General features: G+C 41.7%; 1 protein-coding gene across 4 annotated transcripts in view; it reads left to right on the top strand.

Moving 5' to 3' along the window:
- Positions 1-14,307, top strand: part of marchf7 (membrane-associated ring finger (C3HC4) 7) — a 78,292-nt gene that overhangs the window by 18,198 nt on the left and 45,787 nt on the right. For 3 of the 4 annotated variants that reach the window (XM_085986382.1, XM_085986380.1, XM_085986381.1), the window contains exons 2-4: positions 3,013-3,190; positions 5,994-6,152; positions 6,264-6,450. In XM_085986382.1, the coding sequence (XP_085842508.1) occupies positions 3,026-3,190; positions 5,994-6,152; positions 6,264-6,450 (511 nt within the window). In that variant the 5' untranslated portion in view covers positions 3,013-3,025. The remainder of the gene's footprint in view (positions 1-3,012; positions 3,191-5,993; positions 6,153-6,263; positions 6,451-14,307) is intronic. The other variant, XM_085986383.1, reaches the window with a different exon arrangement.

Genomic DNA, 14,307 nt, shown 5'->3' with positions numbered 1-14,307 from the left:
ATGTCCTTAGCATACACGTGGAATCTGATGTCATGTCTTCAGATGATGCTGCTGACTGGCAGCATGTAGGTGAGAACTCCGAGGGCGATAAAGAAACATCCTTGAGGGACTCCAGAGGTAATGGTGCAGGGGCAGAAAGAATAGTAATTGCAGGAGACTCCAACATGGAAAAAGGAAGCTGGGGTTATCTTTGCTTTCCAGGATGATCCTGGAGTAGTGAGCAATTTTGGCATAGGAGAGCAGGGCCTGATGGTGCTTATGATCAAGTCAGATCTGGCAATGAATTGCTAAACCAGTTGTGCGCCATGTTCAAGTCTGCACCCCTTGGACTTAAGGCAGCAAAGGTCGGGGCCATTTCAGGGGAAAGACCAGGGTGGAAGAGAGTAAGGATTTTACTGGGAACAAGGGCATCAAAGGCGGAGGTGAGGGAGTGATTGTGCCGATTGCCAGTTGCAGAAGTATCGTGGCGAATGGAGGGCCGAAGGGAGTTTGAAAATGCTGTTGTAAGTGACTTGGGGGAAAGTTTTTTCTCCATGGGGTGGATGCAGAAGAAAATGCGGTTGGAAGGGGGAAAGGAGGATGTGAGTGGTGAGAGAACCAAGGAATTGATCACCTTAGCGGTTTGGGGCAGCAAGTGGTGAAAGGTATAGCCAGGCGGGTGGCTTCAGTAAGGGAGAAGGTGTTTTCATCCGTGAGCCAAGTTTTCATCTAGGGCATGATGTCCATGCAATCATCCACAATAAGGTTATGGATGGCAAGGGCCTTTTTTGCAAGTAAACGGACATTCTGGAGGGAGATGTTGATTGGCTGGCAGAGTCCACGGGGTCAGCGGTAGGAGGGATAAGGCGGATAGGAAAGAGGTTGGCAAGATTAGGCCCCAGCCCGTGCACTGGGTTTGGAAGGTCGGCAAGAGAGAAGCATGGGGCAGTTGGGATTGCTGCACATGAGGTAACAACAAGTGACTCGATGGGCCCTTTTGGAGAATGCCAAGAGAGGCACAGAGGGAGGGGGGGGGGGGAGAAATGAAAGGCATGACTGGGTAACGGGAAGGGAAGGAACCGGGTAAGAAGGGTGATGGAGAGAAAGATAAAGGGAGATGGAAGTAATTGGCTTGGGCCAAGAGTGGCAGCCAAAATGTCCACGAATGAACACTGATGAAATTTAGGTTACAAAAGATTAGGACAGCTATGTCCTGGATGTAAATGCAGAATAGGGAGGAGACATTGCGATAGAGCTTATAGTCAGTGGCGGGATGAAGTTGACTTCTGGATAGGGTGGAATTAGCTTGGAGCTTTCTTATGTCCAGGTTCAGAGACTGGTGTCTGTTTTGTGTTTGATGTCACATTGATAGGCAAAAGGATTCTTGGTTGTTTTTAAGATTTGGTCTTGCATTATAAACTTTAGCAAGATACTATTTGAATTTCAATTGTGAAATTGTTGTGTGCTTTTCAAAAGTTGCCTATTTCCTTTTGCAATGGCTGGCCCAATATGCTTGCAACCAGACTATAGTGTGAAGATCTCTGTAAACAATTGCTGATTGTGAATTGATTTTTTTCAGGGAAACATTATTTCAGCAATGTAACTTCCTTTCCAGCAATTGCTAAATAGCGTATTTGTTGATTGGGGTAAATTATTTGCAGATAAATGCACTGAGACAAATTAATAATATCCACCTTGAGGACTTAGTTTTTCATAAAACTAAATACTTCAGTAGCCTAATCGTACATGATACCAGGTCAATGGATGTCCACAGATGGAAACTTGCATGTAACTTTCATTGAATCTTACTTGAACTTACTATTTCAATTATGTCCAGTCCTGTTTTGTTTTAAGTTTTCTTTGATGGACATAAACTATTCACTTGGTGATTGGTCAGTGGCATAATGTCACTTCATATAATTTCCCACAATGACTATTTCTGTTGCTGCTGATAGCACAGCAGGCATCACCACTTTTAACATAGATTTTCTTCTCATTTACCCTGCCCCATTGTAAAGTTATTTTCTTTTCTGCTTTGGTCTCCCTCAACCTTGTACACCATTTTGTGGGTGAGCATGTGATATATCGCAGTTTTTTTTATAACAATCCTATTGCAGTTAGGGGTGTGAGCTGCTTGTAATGGCTTCTCTTCTAACTTTCCTCTTACTTGTGGGAAAACACTACTCTGTTCTTTTCCTTGTACCCCAAGCACATTAGGGATTGGGATCTTGTCCTGTGGGAATTGTGATGTGATGTTAACCTAGGTCCTACTATGTTGAAGTGTCATTGTGCCACCCACCAAGGCCATCATCAATTATGTCTGCAGTGGTTTACGGAACAAAACTTCCTCTGCAAATCAGTCAAGCAGTCAAAAATGAAATGGAGCAATAAAACTGCCACACCAATATTACTAGTTCTCATGTGATGGAATAACTAGAAGATTTAAGATTTCATTATACAGTAAGTAGTGATTTAAGTGCCTTGTTTAGTATGTGGTTTTTTGTCTCTATCTGCCTCCATCTCTGCTTAGACATATGTTGGTAAAATGCAGCGCTCTTGTCTGTAACTGTTGGATCCTTTCAACAAGGAGAGTAGTCTATTGTGCCTGCTAAATGCCATGCACAGAAGGTGTTTTTTAATGTTCTGTTGCTCCCACCTAATTGAGGAATAAGGTGTCCCACCGATTTTAAGTGTCATTCATGCCAAACACACATGCCTGCTTGAAATGAGTGTTTTACCCAGTCAATAAATCTGTTTTGTTTGGCTGATGTAGTGTGAAGTTTTTTTTCTTGTTAATTAGTGGTCTTCATAAGTTTAATGATTCTTCAAGATGTCACTGGAGTGGGACTTTGTTATGTCATATTTAGAAGATAGTCTACACAAAATATCTGCTTTGTCTACCTTTTAACCAATATGGTAACTAGGAGTGACTAATAATTGTATAGATATCTTAACACTAAAGGATTAAGGCACATTTAAGTAGAAGTCTAATTTTCAAATGTAGAAGCATCTAATTAATCTTTTTTAATGTAGTGTTTTTGTGAGGATGGATCCCAAACCCTCAAGGATACCCCGAAGAGTATCTGTTGAAGCACATAACCCTTTATCAGCATCTTCGGGAACAAAAAAGTTATATGAGGGTAGATCAAATGGCCTGGGTGACTCGTATGCAGCAAGAGAAACTCCAAAGAAATTGGAAACTGAATTTCAGGTAACAGCTACTTCAATCCTCTTTGGAGGAGGTTGCAGAGGGGATAAGGCCATGAAGGGATTTTAAAATGAGCATAAGGGCTTTAAAATTCAGATGCTGGGTGACAAGAAAATAGTGTAGGTCAGTGAGGATGAGATGATGGATTACCAGGATTTAGTGAGTTTGTGAGGATGGTTGCTAGCAAGGAGGACATTATAGGAATTGAGTATAGTACGTAGTGACAAAAAATGCATACAAGTGTTTTGGTAGGGTGAGTTGGGAGCAGAAGTGGAAGTAAACATACTTGATTGATGGGATGTGAGGTTTTAAACTCTGCTTTGGGTTGAAAAGGATGCTGAAGTTTCACATGGCCTGATTCAGCCTGAGTAAGTAGCCGGAGAGCAGACAGGCTTAAGGGAGCAGAGTTTATGGTTTTGTTCATCCCAGTGTTTTAATTAGAAGAAATGTTGACTCATCTATGACTTGATATCAAGCATTCTGACAGCAGATGTGGACAATTGGAGCAGATGTGGACAATTGGAGCGGAGTGTTTTCAGCATACCTATGGAAGCTGACCCTGTGCATGTGGATAATGGCGGAGAGTGGAAGATTTAGGTGCAGAAGAGAAGGGCCAAATGATAGGTCCTTGGTAGTTCTAGAGGTGAGAGTGCAGAGGCAGGAAGAGAAGCAAATGTTGGAGATGCAATGGCTGAGCTGAGACAGAGATCTGAGTGAAACAGCACAAGGGCAGTCTACAAAGCTGACAGTGGAGGAGACTGGTTTTGTTAACTGTTGAAAGAACTAACCCATCTTGGTTGCAATTGGTGCATGTCATTTGTGACTTTGACTAAGGTGGTTGCAATGCAGTGACCGGACGAAGCCACATGGAGTTCTGGGTGAGGTGGCCATGGAGCTGAAAGGCAACAACACATTTGGGTATCTTGGAAAGGAAAGCGAGGTGCGATGTGGCAGTAGTTGGATGGATGGATTCGGTAATGATGAATTTGAAAGGGAGAGGAATATGCTTGAGTTAATTTAACAGTTTTGGAAGGGAAGATTAAATTACTAAATTTTTATGTATGTGAGTGTGCGTACGTGTATGCATATTGGCATATCTTTGAAAGAGCTATCCTGTTAGTCCCACTCCCCTGCTCTTTCCCCATAGCCCTGAAAGTGTTTCCTTTTCAAGTATATATCCAATTCCCTTTTGAAAGTTACTAGTAAATCTGCTTCCACCATCCTTTCAGGCAGTGCATTCCAGATCATGACAACTCTCTGCACAAAACAATTTCTTCAAATCTCCCCTCTGGTTCTTTTGACAATTATCTTAAATCTGTGATCTCTGGTTACTGACCCACCTGCTAGTGGAAACAGGTTCTCCTTATTTACTCTTACAACATTTTGAGTACCTCTATTAAATCTCCCCAGAACCTTCTCTGAAGAAGAATCCCAGCTTCTCTAATCTCTCTACATAACTGAAGTTCCTCATCCCTGGTATCATTCTGGTAAATTGCCTTGGCACCCAGTTTAAGGCCTTGACCTCCTTTTCTAAAGTGCGGTGTACTTTTGGCTAAATGTGCATACAAATAATAAAGCCATCTCACTTATACTCGTGCTGAGCTCTGCTGTAGTTGAATATGGTCTGTTCAAGGAACCTCCTCCTCCTGTTAGTTGCCCATTGTCTGTTAGAGCTTTTCTGTAATTTGTTGGTTGTGGAACTCTGCTGCTTTTGGTGTACAGCGTGCAACCCTGTGTTGTACCTTAACTAGGTTGATCCCTCAGTCTAAATTCTGCCTAATGCTGCTCCTGGTATGACTACCTATAGTCTCTATTAAATCAGGGTTGATCTCTCTTGGCTTGACTGTGATGGAGGAGTGGGGCATGTGCCAACTCATAAGCTTATATGTGTATCAGCTGATGGCCTACAGTCCCTCTTGGATACCCAGTTTTGGCTTGCAAGATCTGCCAAATCTGTCTCTCAACACTATAATAGGAGGGATCCACATTGTGAAAACCTGCTTTTGTCTTCACAAAGTGCAGTGGGCTCTCATACTGACTATTGTTCACTGACTTGTCTCATCGGTAGGTTGGTGAAGTTGAAGCCGAGTAGATTATTTCCTTGTTGATCAGACCAGCTTAAGTACAGATTGGCCCTAACAGCAGAATAATGTATTGTGCATTATATGGTACAAGGTTCCTGTTGCAAAATGGTATATCTTTTAATGTCAGAGTATTGCTATAGGAGATCATTGTACGTGTCTATTTTATATATTAGCCATGTCTAGCAGATATCTTTTAATCTTGTGTTTAGCACATGTTGCATGTAAGAAGTGAATGTTTAAAAAAGAAAGCTAGTCTTCGACCTGGAGGCTGAAATTTACAAGCATGTGCAACTGCCCTCTAACCATGGCAATTTAAAAGTAGCTGAATTTGGCTGGATTTGCTTATTTATAGCAGTGGCCTCAAAGACACAGGACAGATTTGCTGCTAAACATGACAATCGTGATTCAGACCTGAAACTACCATTGAGTAGTGTCAAATATCTTAAATGCTAAAATTTTTGTCTGATCTTAAAAGATGATGTGTTTCAAATGGCATGTTTCATAGAAATTGCAAAAATCTGTCTTTTGTATTTAATTTTTTTTCTTTAAATTTTCCTGCTCTGAAGATTTATTTATTCAGTGCTATCTCCTTTTAAGCATGGGATAAAATGTGATGCGAAGCTGTTCCACAACTTCGATTTTAGCAGATTTTACTTTATATTCCTCCCCTTTTGCCAACTCTTCCCATTTATTGCCTTACGAAGGCTATTATTTTCTTGTAGGGATCTCGATTGCACCATAATTCCCACAGAGATTTTCCTCTTTCTGAACCAGAACACAGCGAACATTTTTTGAAGCTATTGACTACTGCTTCAGCTCGCAGCTCACGAGGATGTGAAAGGCCATGGTCCATGGGTTGTCCAGGAAACGGAAGTAGCATGGTAATCTCCGTTTCAGATTCAGAAATTGTTTCATTGTTCTCTTAAATGCTCAGCTGATTAAAGATACATAGTGCTTCTGGAAAATTAATGCCTAACTTTTTTTTTATACAGTTCTCCACATCTGAAGCTTGCCATTTATCTGCACCTTTGCAGTCTACTTTATATAGTGAAACAGAAAGACTTCCAGGAGCATCTGCAAGGTTTTTAACCCAGTCTCAGACCAGTGATTCCAAGAGGCCTAAACTAGCATCGACTTGTTCTTCTAGTAATAATACCAATTGCTTGAGCAACAATTCAGGTATTTTTCTCCTCTCCCTCCCACCCACCTGAACTTCATTTGCAATTAGCTTTTTTCTATCTCCTCTCCCTAAGGTTGTATAGCTGAGGGGGTTAGGTGGGTGATCTCCTCTGTACTGCCCTGCGACATCTACTCTAATGGGATGCGAGTGGCCAAGGATACCTCTTGGTTCTGTTGTGCTTCCCTACTGTGGCACAGGTTCCAACATGCACTACACTGACCTGACACACTGAATTGTATTGTCACTCTGAGCATAAGTTTATACTTGCAATAGGGTCTGCTAGATGTTCTCCAGATCAGCTTCACCATGAAATTGTTCTTGTGATATTGCCAATACATACATCTGCATGGGTAAACCGTGAAGTGTTAACTTTAGCAAGGCAATAGATGATGCGACAGCAGCTATAGCATACAGTACCAGCAATTGGGTGGAACCAGTGGATGGTGACTTAGCGCAAGTATTTGTTCAAGTTGTGCTTGAATACAATACAGTGGTGCGATATCAAAGTTTGTGGTGAATCTTGTTTGGAATGCCAGTAACTGCCTTAAACTTTTATCAGCTGGATGCCTTGGCACGTGAAAACCCAATTACCATGTTTTAGACCACATTTACAGTGCAAGTGCCAGTGAAAACTGGATTTGTATCACAAGATAGTTATGGATGAGGATGTCCATCTTCACTCCTCTATCCAGACAAGATCCTAAAGTTCCCTCCATTTCAGCAGCATCCAATTGTTTCTTCAGATTCTGGAGTTTTCACCCCCACTACTCTTCTGGAAGTCTATTCCATACACTGATCACTTTTTTTTTTGTGTAAAGAATTTTCTGACCTCCATCCTAAATTTGCCTTTTACTAGATTGCACCTCTGGCCCCTTGTCCTACTCCCACAGTTTAACTCAAAGTAATATTTGCCTTTTCCATTCCCTTAACTATCTTGTATTTCTCTAAGATCACCACCATTCCAGACTGAAGAGCTCCATTTACTCCAGTCTTTCCTGATAATCTAGACCTCTGACACTATGGATCAGCCATATGGCTCTTCTCTGCACTCTCATATGTTTGAACATCTCCTTTTGTGTTCTTCAGAACTGGATGCAGTACTCGAGATTCTGTCTGACCAGCGCACTTTGCAGTTTTGCCACAACTTCTTAATTGTATGCTACTGTTTTAGCTATTCCATTGGCTTTGTTGATTGCTGCTCTGGATTAGTTGACGTGTTGAACATGAAATCTGCTAAGATGCTAGGTCCCCTTTAGCTTCATCCTTGGCTGTTTCGGCACTATTCATGGAGTACATGTGTTGCTTATATTTTTCTTCCTATGCACAGTACATTGCCTTGCCTCCATTAAATTTCATCTGTATATTTTGTTCAATTCTGTCATTTCTGAGCTGTCTCCTCCAATTCCACTGTCCCTCCTAGCTTGGCATCATCTGCAAATTTGACTACTTTTTGTATTGAATAACTGCAACCATTATTTATGTAAATTAGAAACAATAGCCTAACTAAGCCTAAGGCACCCTGCTCCGTACTAACCCCTCCTCACTCTGACATAATTCCTTAAACAAGTACTCATTTTCTACACTTAAGCCAACTTCTTATCTATTCCAGAAACCAATGCTATGAGGTTGTAAATTTGGAGTCACGGCCTGAGCTTTTTTAAATCTACAATGATTTTCTATTTTTCCTGAGCAATGAGTGTTGATGGGCTGCTCAGTTGGGAGGGGAGGAGCAGGAAAGGGATAAGGAAGCTATTCATTTGAGCTTGATCTGGTGCTTGCCTGATATCTACATGTATGCATAGAACATAAATAGGAGCAGGCTATTCGGCCCCTCAAGCCTGCTCTGCCATTTAATGAGATTGCTGATCCGATTTTTGGCCTCCACTCCTTTTCTGCCCACTCCCCATAACCCTTGACTCCCCTGTTGCTCAAAAAATCTGTGTCTCAGCCTTGAATATATTCAATGACTCCGCTTCCACAGCTCTCTGGGGTAAAGAACTCCAAGGATTCACGACCCTCTGAGAAAAGAAATTCCTCCTCATCTCCATCTTAAATGGGCGACCCCTTATTCTGAGACTATGCCCCCTCGTTCTAGATTTCCCCACGAGGGGAAAACATCCTCTCGGCATCTACTCTGTCCAACCCCCTCAGAATCTTCTATGTTTCAATAAGATCACATCTCATTCTTCTAAACTCCAATGAGTATAGGCCCAACCTGCTCAACCTTTCCTCATAAGACAACCCTTCCATCCCAGGAATCATAGAAACATAGAAGATAGGAGCAGGAGTAGGCCATTCAGCCCCTTGAGCCTGCGCTGCCATTCAATGAGATCATGGCTGATCATCCAATTTCAGTACCCTGTCCCTGCCTTCTCCCCATATCCCTTTTAGCCTTAAGAAATATATCCAACTCCTTCTTGAATATATTTAATGAATTGGCCTCCACTGCCTTCTGTGGTAGAGAATTCCACAGGTTCACCACTCTCTGGGTGAAGAAATTCCTCCTCATCTCTGTGTCCTAAATGGCTTACTCCTTATCCTTAGACTGTGACCCCTGGTTCTGGACTCCCCAGCCATCAGGAACATCCTTCCTGCATCCAGTCTGTCTAGTCCTGTTAGAATTTTATAAGTTTCAATGAGATCCCCTCTCATTCTTCTAAACTCCAGTGAGTATAAGCCCAATTGACCCAATCTCTCCTCATACGTCATTCCTGCCATCCCAGGTATCAGCCTGGTGAATCTTCTCTGAACTGCCACCAATGCAAGTATATCCCTCTTTAAATAAGGGGACCAAAACTGTATGCAGTACTCTAGGTATGGTCTCGCTAGCTCCCTGTATAGTTGTAGCAAGACTTCCCTACTTTTTATACTCTGTCCCCCTTGAAATAAAGGCCAACATTCCATTTGCCTTTCTAATTACTTGCTTCACCTGCATGTTAACTGTGTTTCATGTACGAGGACACCTAAATCCCTCAGTACCGCCGCATTCTGTAGTCTTTCTCCATTTAAATATTTTTCTTTTCTATTCCTACCGAAGTGGATAACCTCACATTTTCCCACATTATACTCCATCTGCCAAATTCTTCCCCCTCACTTAACCTATCGATATCCCTTTGCAGACTCTTTGTCCTCTTGCTTTCCCACCTATCTTTGTATCATCTGCAAATTTGGTTACAATACACTCGCTTCCTTTATCCAAGTCATTAATATAGATTGTAAATAGTTGAGGCTCTAGCACTGACCCCTGTATAACCCCACTAGTTGCCAATTGCCATCCTGAAAATGACCCATTTATCCCGACTCTGTTTTGTTAGTTAGCCAATCCTTTATCCAATCTAATATATTACCCCCAACATCATGAGCTCTTATCTTATGCAGTAACCATTTATGTGGCACCTTGTCGAATGCCTTTTGGAAATCCAAATACACTACATCTACTGGTTCCCCTTTATCCACCCTGCTCGTTACTTCCTCAAAGAACTCTAATAGATTTGTCAAACACGATTACCCTTTCATAAAACCATGTTGACATAACAGTCAGCACAGTGAACGCTGGCTTTTCTTTTCCTTTTTTGGCATAATCTGGAAGTGTTAAGATGAAATCTTGTCTGCATTGCCTCAATTGAGATTAGTTAACACGGCGCATACCAGGGATAAAACTTTGGATTCCTTTTTTTTGCGCAGTACTACACCATATATATTTACACGTCCTTCATTTTAGTTTTCTTGCAGTTACAAATACAGGAAACTTTTGTTTAACCGGAGGTTAAATGTCCGGAAAGCTCTATCTACCGGCAAAATTCAGGAGCCGTTTCCTATAAGTTTTTTTTACTTCTCGTTGCTTTTTTTTTCCAGTCAGGCTCTGCAAGGTCTAGCTGAAGCTGTTGCTTAGCTACAGAGACGCTTTTACGCTGCGGCCGACTGTTTTGAAGCTGTTGCTAAGCAACAGGGTTTGTTTTAACATTAGCGCTGGTTTCTACGGCAGTTTTGATGGTACGGCACCAGCTCGGTCCCGTCAGTGCTGGATACCAGAAAGTTTCCTGTACTATGATCTATTCAGATGATCCCTTTGGGGAAAAATGCAGAACTTGATTTAAGTACCCTTAAATTAACTGTTCAGACCAATCTGGAAACCTAGCTGGTTTTTTTTAATGGAATGCTGAATTTTTGTGTTTATCTGGGGTCTAGTTAAATCATCTTGGAACCAATGAAAGATTAAATGGTTCTAATACTAGATCATAAATGATATCTGTAGCTCCCCTATATCAGCACCGAGAACCCCACAGATGTCCCAACTTCTGTGCAGGTGCGTGTAAAACTGCCTGCAAACTTTCCTGTTGTCACAATTTTTGAATAATTCAGCATTTACAGTCAACATTTATAATGTAGAATGCTATGTAAACCTTCATAATAGGAATTTCTATGTAAAGAGTAGCCCGTCATCGTGTAGTTGCAGGCCTCTGGCCACTGAGCTCTGTCCGCCATTTTATTTTGCTCCTTTCTTAAATTGAGAATTTAGTTGCAGGTTTTAAACTTTGAGAGTTTTTGGTCTCCCACTCGCACATTTGGAGTTGTGCTCCCTTCATAGTATTCCACTGTTGGGCCGAGGCCTGCTGCCTCCTTTATGCTGGCTCAAGTCCTCTCCACTTGCTTCCCGTCTCCTACCCCACCCTCAGGCCTGCTCTTGCATCTTCGTCTGACCTGTCTGTTGGCATCCTTCCGACTTCCTTGCTCCGACATTGCCCTTGGCCTCCTCTTTCATCTTTTGCTGTTAAACCAGTCCCATAATTTGGTAAGCGCAATGAGTGCTTATATTGTACTCTTTGCAGGGGGGGTGCCTTGGAGTTTTGGAGAGAGCAGATAGTGAGGAATTAGCCAGAGAGCGGGTGAGGGAATTGTCAGTGTCACCAATGGAGAAAATAGATATTGCAGGTATGTGGGAGTAACAGCAATGTCAGGTTGGAAAGTGTCACAAATAGACATGGGTATTGGAGGCATTACTTTTAGCGTGTTAATATTGCCTGTTAAATGCAATATGAACAATTGTTACCTAAATTAATATTTTTTAGAGGCAATAACGAATCGAATCAGGAAATAATTTCTCTCAAGCATTTTAATATTAATGCATGCCTTGGAGAGATGCTAATTTAGGCTTTCCCAAGCAGGAAAGTGTGGTGTTTAATGGTACTGGATGCTGAGTATGAGCTAAGAATGTAGAAATGGGTGATGGAGGTAAATTAAACCCAGAAAACATGTGCATTTAATTCAGTTCTTTTATCTAGATATTCCTCTTTATACATTACTGTGTTAACACTAAACTTTAGTATTCCCAAAATGTAAGTTAATTGTCTTGCTTTTCCTTAGTTTCAGGTGAAAGTTACTTGCATAATTTCTTTAGATACAAGATTGTAATTTGGGGCATACAGGATTTTGTTTTATTCCTAATGATAATTTCAAGATTTCATAAAATATGAAGTTGGAAAGGAAAGTAGTTTTGGCATTTGAGCTTACGAGCATTTTCTAATGTAACCTACTTGTAGGTTGGAAAAACTAGAAAAGGAGAGGGCAGAACCAATAAAGAAAGAACTTGCATTTAGATTGCGCCTTTGCGACCTTGGGATGGCCCAAAGTACTTTGCAGCCAATTAAGTACTTTTTTCAAGTGTAGTCACTGTTGTAATGTAGGAAACACGACAGCCAATTTTGCGCATAGCAGGGTCCCACAAACAGCAATGAGATAATGACCAGATTTTTTTTTAAGGTGTTGGTTGAGGGATAAATATCAGTCAGGTCACGAGGGAGAACTCTCTGCTCTTGAAATAATACCATGGGATCTTTTACGCCCACCTGAGAGGGCAGACAGACGGCACCTCTGACAGTGCAGCACTCCCTCAGTATTGCATTGGAGTGTCAGCCTAGATTTTGTGCTCCAGTACCTGGAGTGGGACTTGAACCCACAGCCTTCTGATTCAGAGACGAGAATGCTACATAGATACATCCATCAGAAAGGGAGTTTGTGTTAAATGACCTGCAAACTGTTGCATAAAAAAGTGATATAATCAGTGAGTTAATACAGACATATGGCATGGACAAAAGTAGGGGAGGAGTGGGGAAAAGACACGAGGCCTATGTACAACAAAAGAATGAAAAATGAAGAAGAAAATTAAAAGCCTGTGGATGCAACAGAAATTAAATTAAAACAGAAAATGCAAGAGAAACACAGTTTGCGAACTCCATTCTACAAAGGATATTAAAGTCAGTGTATGCTGTAAATGTAGCAGACTGATGCCAGGAATGGGAAGTTGTGAGGAAATTTTTGTGATAATGAGATTATTTTCACTGGAGCAAGAAAGGCCAAGAGGAAATTTAATAATGCTTTTTAGACTGATCAAGGCTTTTAATAGTGAATAGGGAAAGACCATTTCTTCTGGTCTTTGAGATGGTGATCAGGAGTTATTGGTTTAAAATCATCGAAGAAGAGAAGTTAAGAGAAATTTCTTTACACAGAGGGTTGTTGGAGAATAGAATATTTTGCCACAAGCATGGTTTAAGTCAAGACCACCAATTTTTCTCTTAAGATACAATGAATATTTGAAGCAGAGAAAGATGCAAGGCTATGGGGAAGAGAGCAGAGCTAGTTTTGGATTGCTCTAGCAAAGAGCTAACAGACCTGATGGGTCAAATGATCTTCTGGCCGCCTCCTTCTCCTCTACATGCTGCCCGTTTGAAGTCAGGGAGTCAACTTCCATGTGTACACTGACCAAATCTACCTCTCTGCCCTCTTGACCTCTTCTTTGCCTCTATGCTGTCAGACTGCTTGCCCAGTACCCAGTCTTGGATAAGCTGCAATTTCCCCCAGCTAAATATTTGGAAAACTGAAGCTATCATCTTCGGCCACCAGCACAAACAAAATACTCCAACTCTCTCCCCTTGCTTGGTTACTATCTCAAAGCTGAATCAGACTATTGGCAACCTTGGTGTCCTAATCTATCTTGAGTTGACCTTTCTACCTAATCTCTTGCCCATCACAAAGACTGCCTACTTCTCCCATCTGCCATTGAAACCATTATCTATGCCTTTGTCACCTCCAGACTTGACTATTCCGGTGCTCTCCTGGCCAGCCTGCCATCTTCCAACATCCGTAAACTTCAACTCGCCCAAAACACTGCTGCCCGTATCCTATCCCAAACTCTGTTGTGCTTACCCAACATCCCTGCCCTCACTTACATTGGCTTCCACTCGTCCAGTGCCGCAAATTTAAAATTTGCATCCTTGTGTTTAAATATCTCTGGCCTTTCCCTTCCCTATATCTAACTTCCTCCAGTGCTATATTCTCCATTTCCCCCCCCCACCCCCAAACCTTTGATTCCTCTGATCCCAGTTTTTTGTGCATACAACCCTTCCCATCCCTCCCTTTTACTCCACCATTAGTGGCAATGTCCTCCCATCCATATTCTGGAAGTTTGTCCCTGAACCCATCTACCTCTTCACCTCCCTCTTTTTTTAAGATACTACTTAAAATCCACCCCTTTGACCAAGCTTTTGGTCACCCCATCTAATCTTGCCTTCTTTGACTCTTGTCTATTTTTCTGATTATGCCTCTGTGAAGCTCCTTTGGAAGTTTTACTACATTAAATGCAGTTGTAAATTCCTGTGGTTAAATGTTCGGACCAGAGGACTGCAGTGTGCTCAGCAGATTGCTGAGGTCCTGTTCTTGGAAACTTGTGTTGATCTTCATTTGAACAGCAGAGAAGACCAAAGCCTGAGAGGTCAGAGTGGGAATGGGAGGTGGAATTAAACTGGCAAGACGAGGGCCACACTTCTAGACAGAATGGAAGTGTTCAGTGGAAGTCACCT

The sequence above is a fragment of the Somniosus microcephalus genome, chromosome 4, assembly GCF_052327205.1.
Source record: "Somniosus microcephalus isolate GS21.2 chromosome 4, FLI_Smic_1.0, whole genome shotgun sequence".
NCBI classification, from domain to species: Eukaryota; Metazoa; Chordata; class Chondrichthyes; order Squaliformes; family Somniosidae; genus Somniosus; species Somniosus microcephalus.
This window is presented reverse-complemented; position numbering and strand designations above follow the sequence as displayed.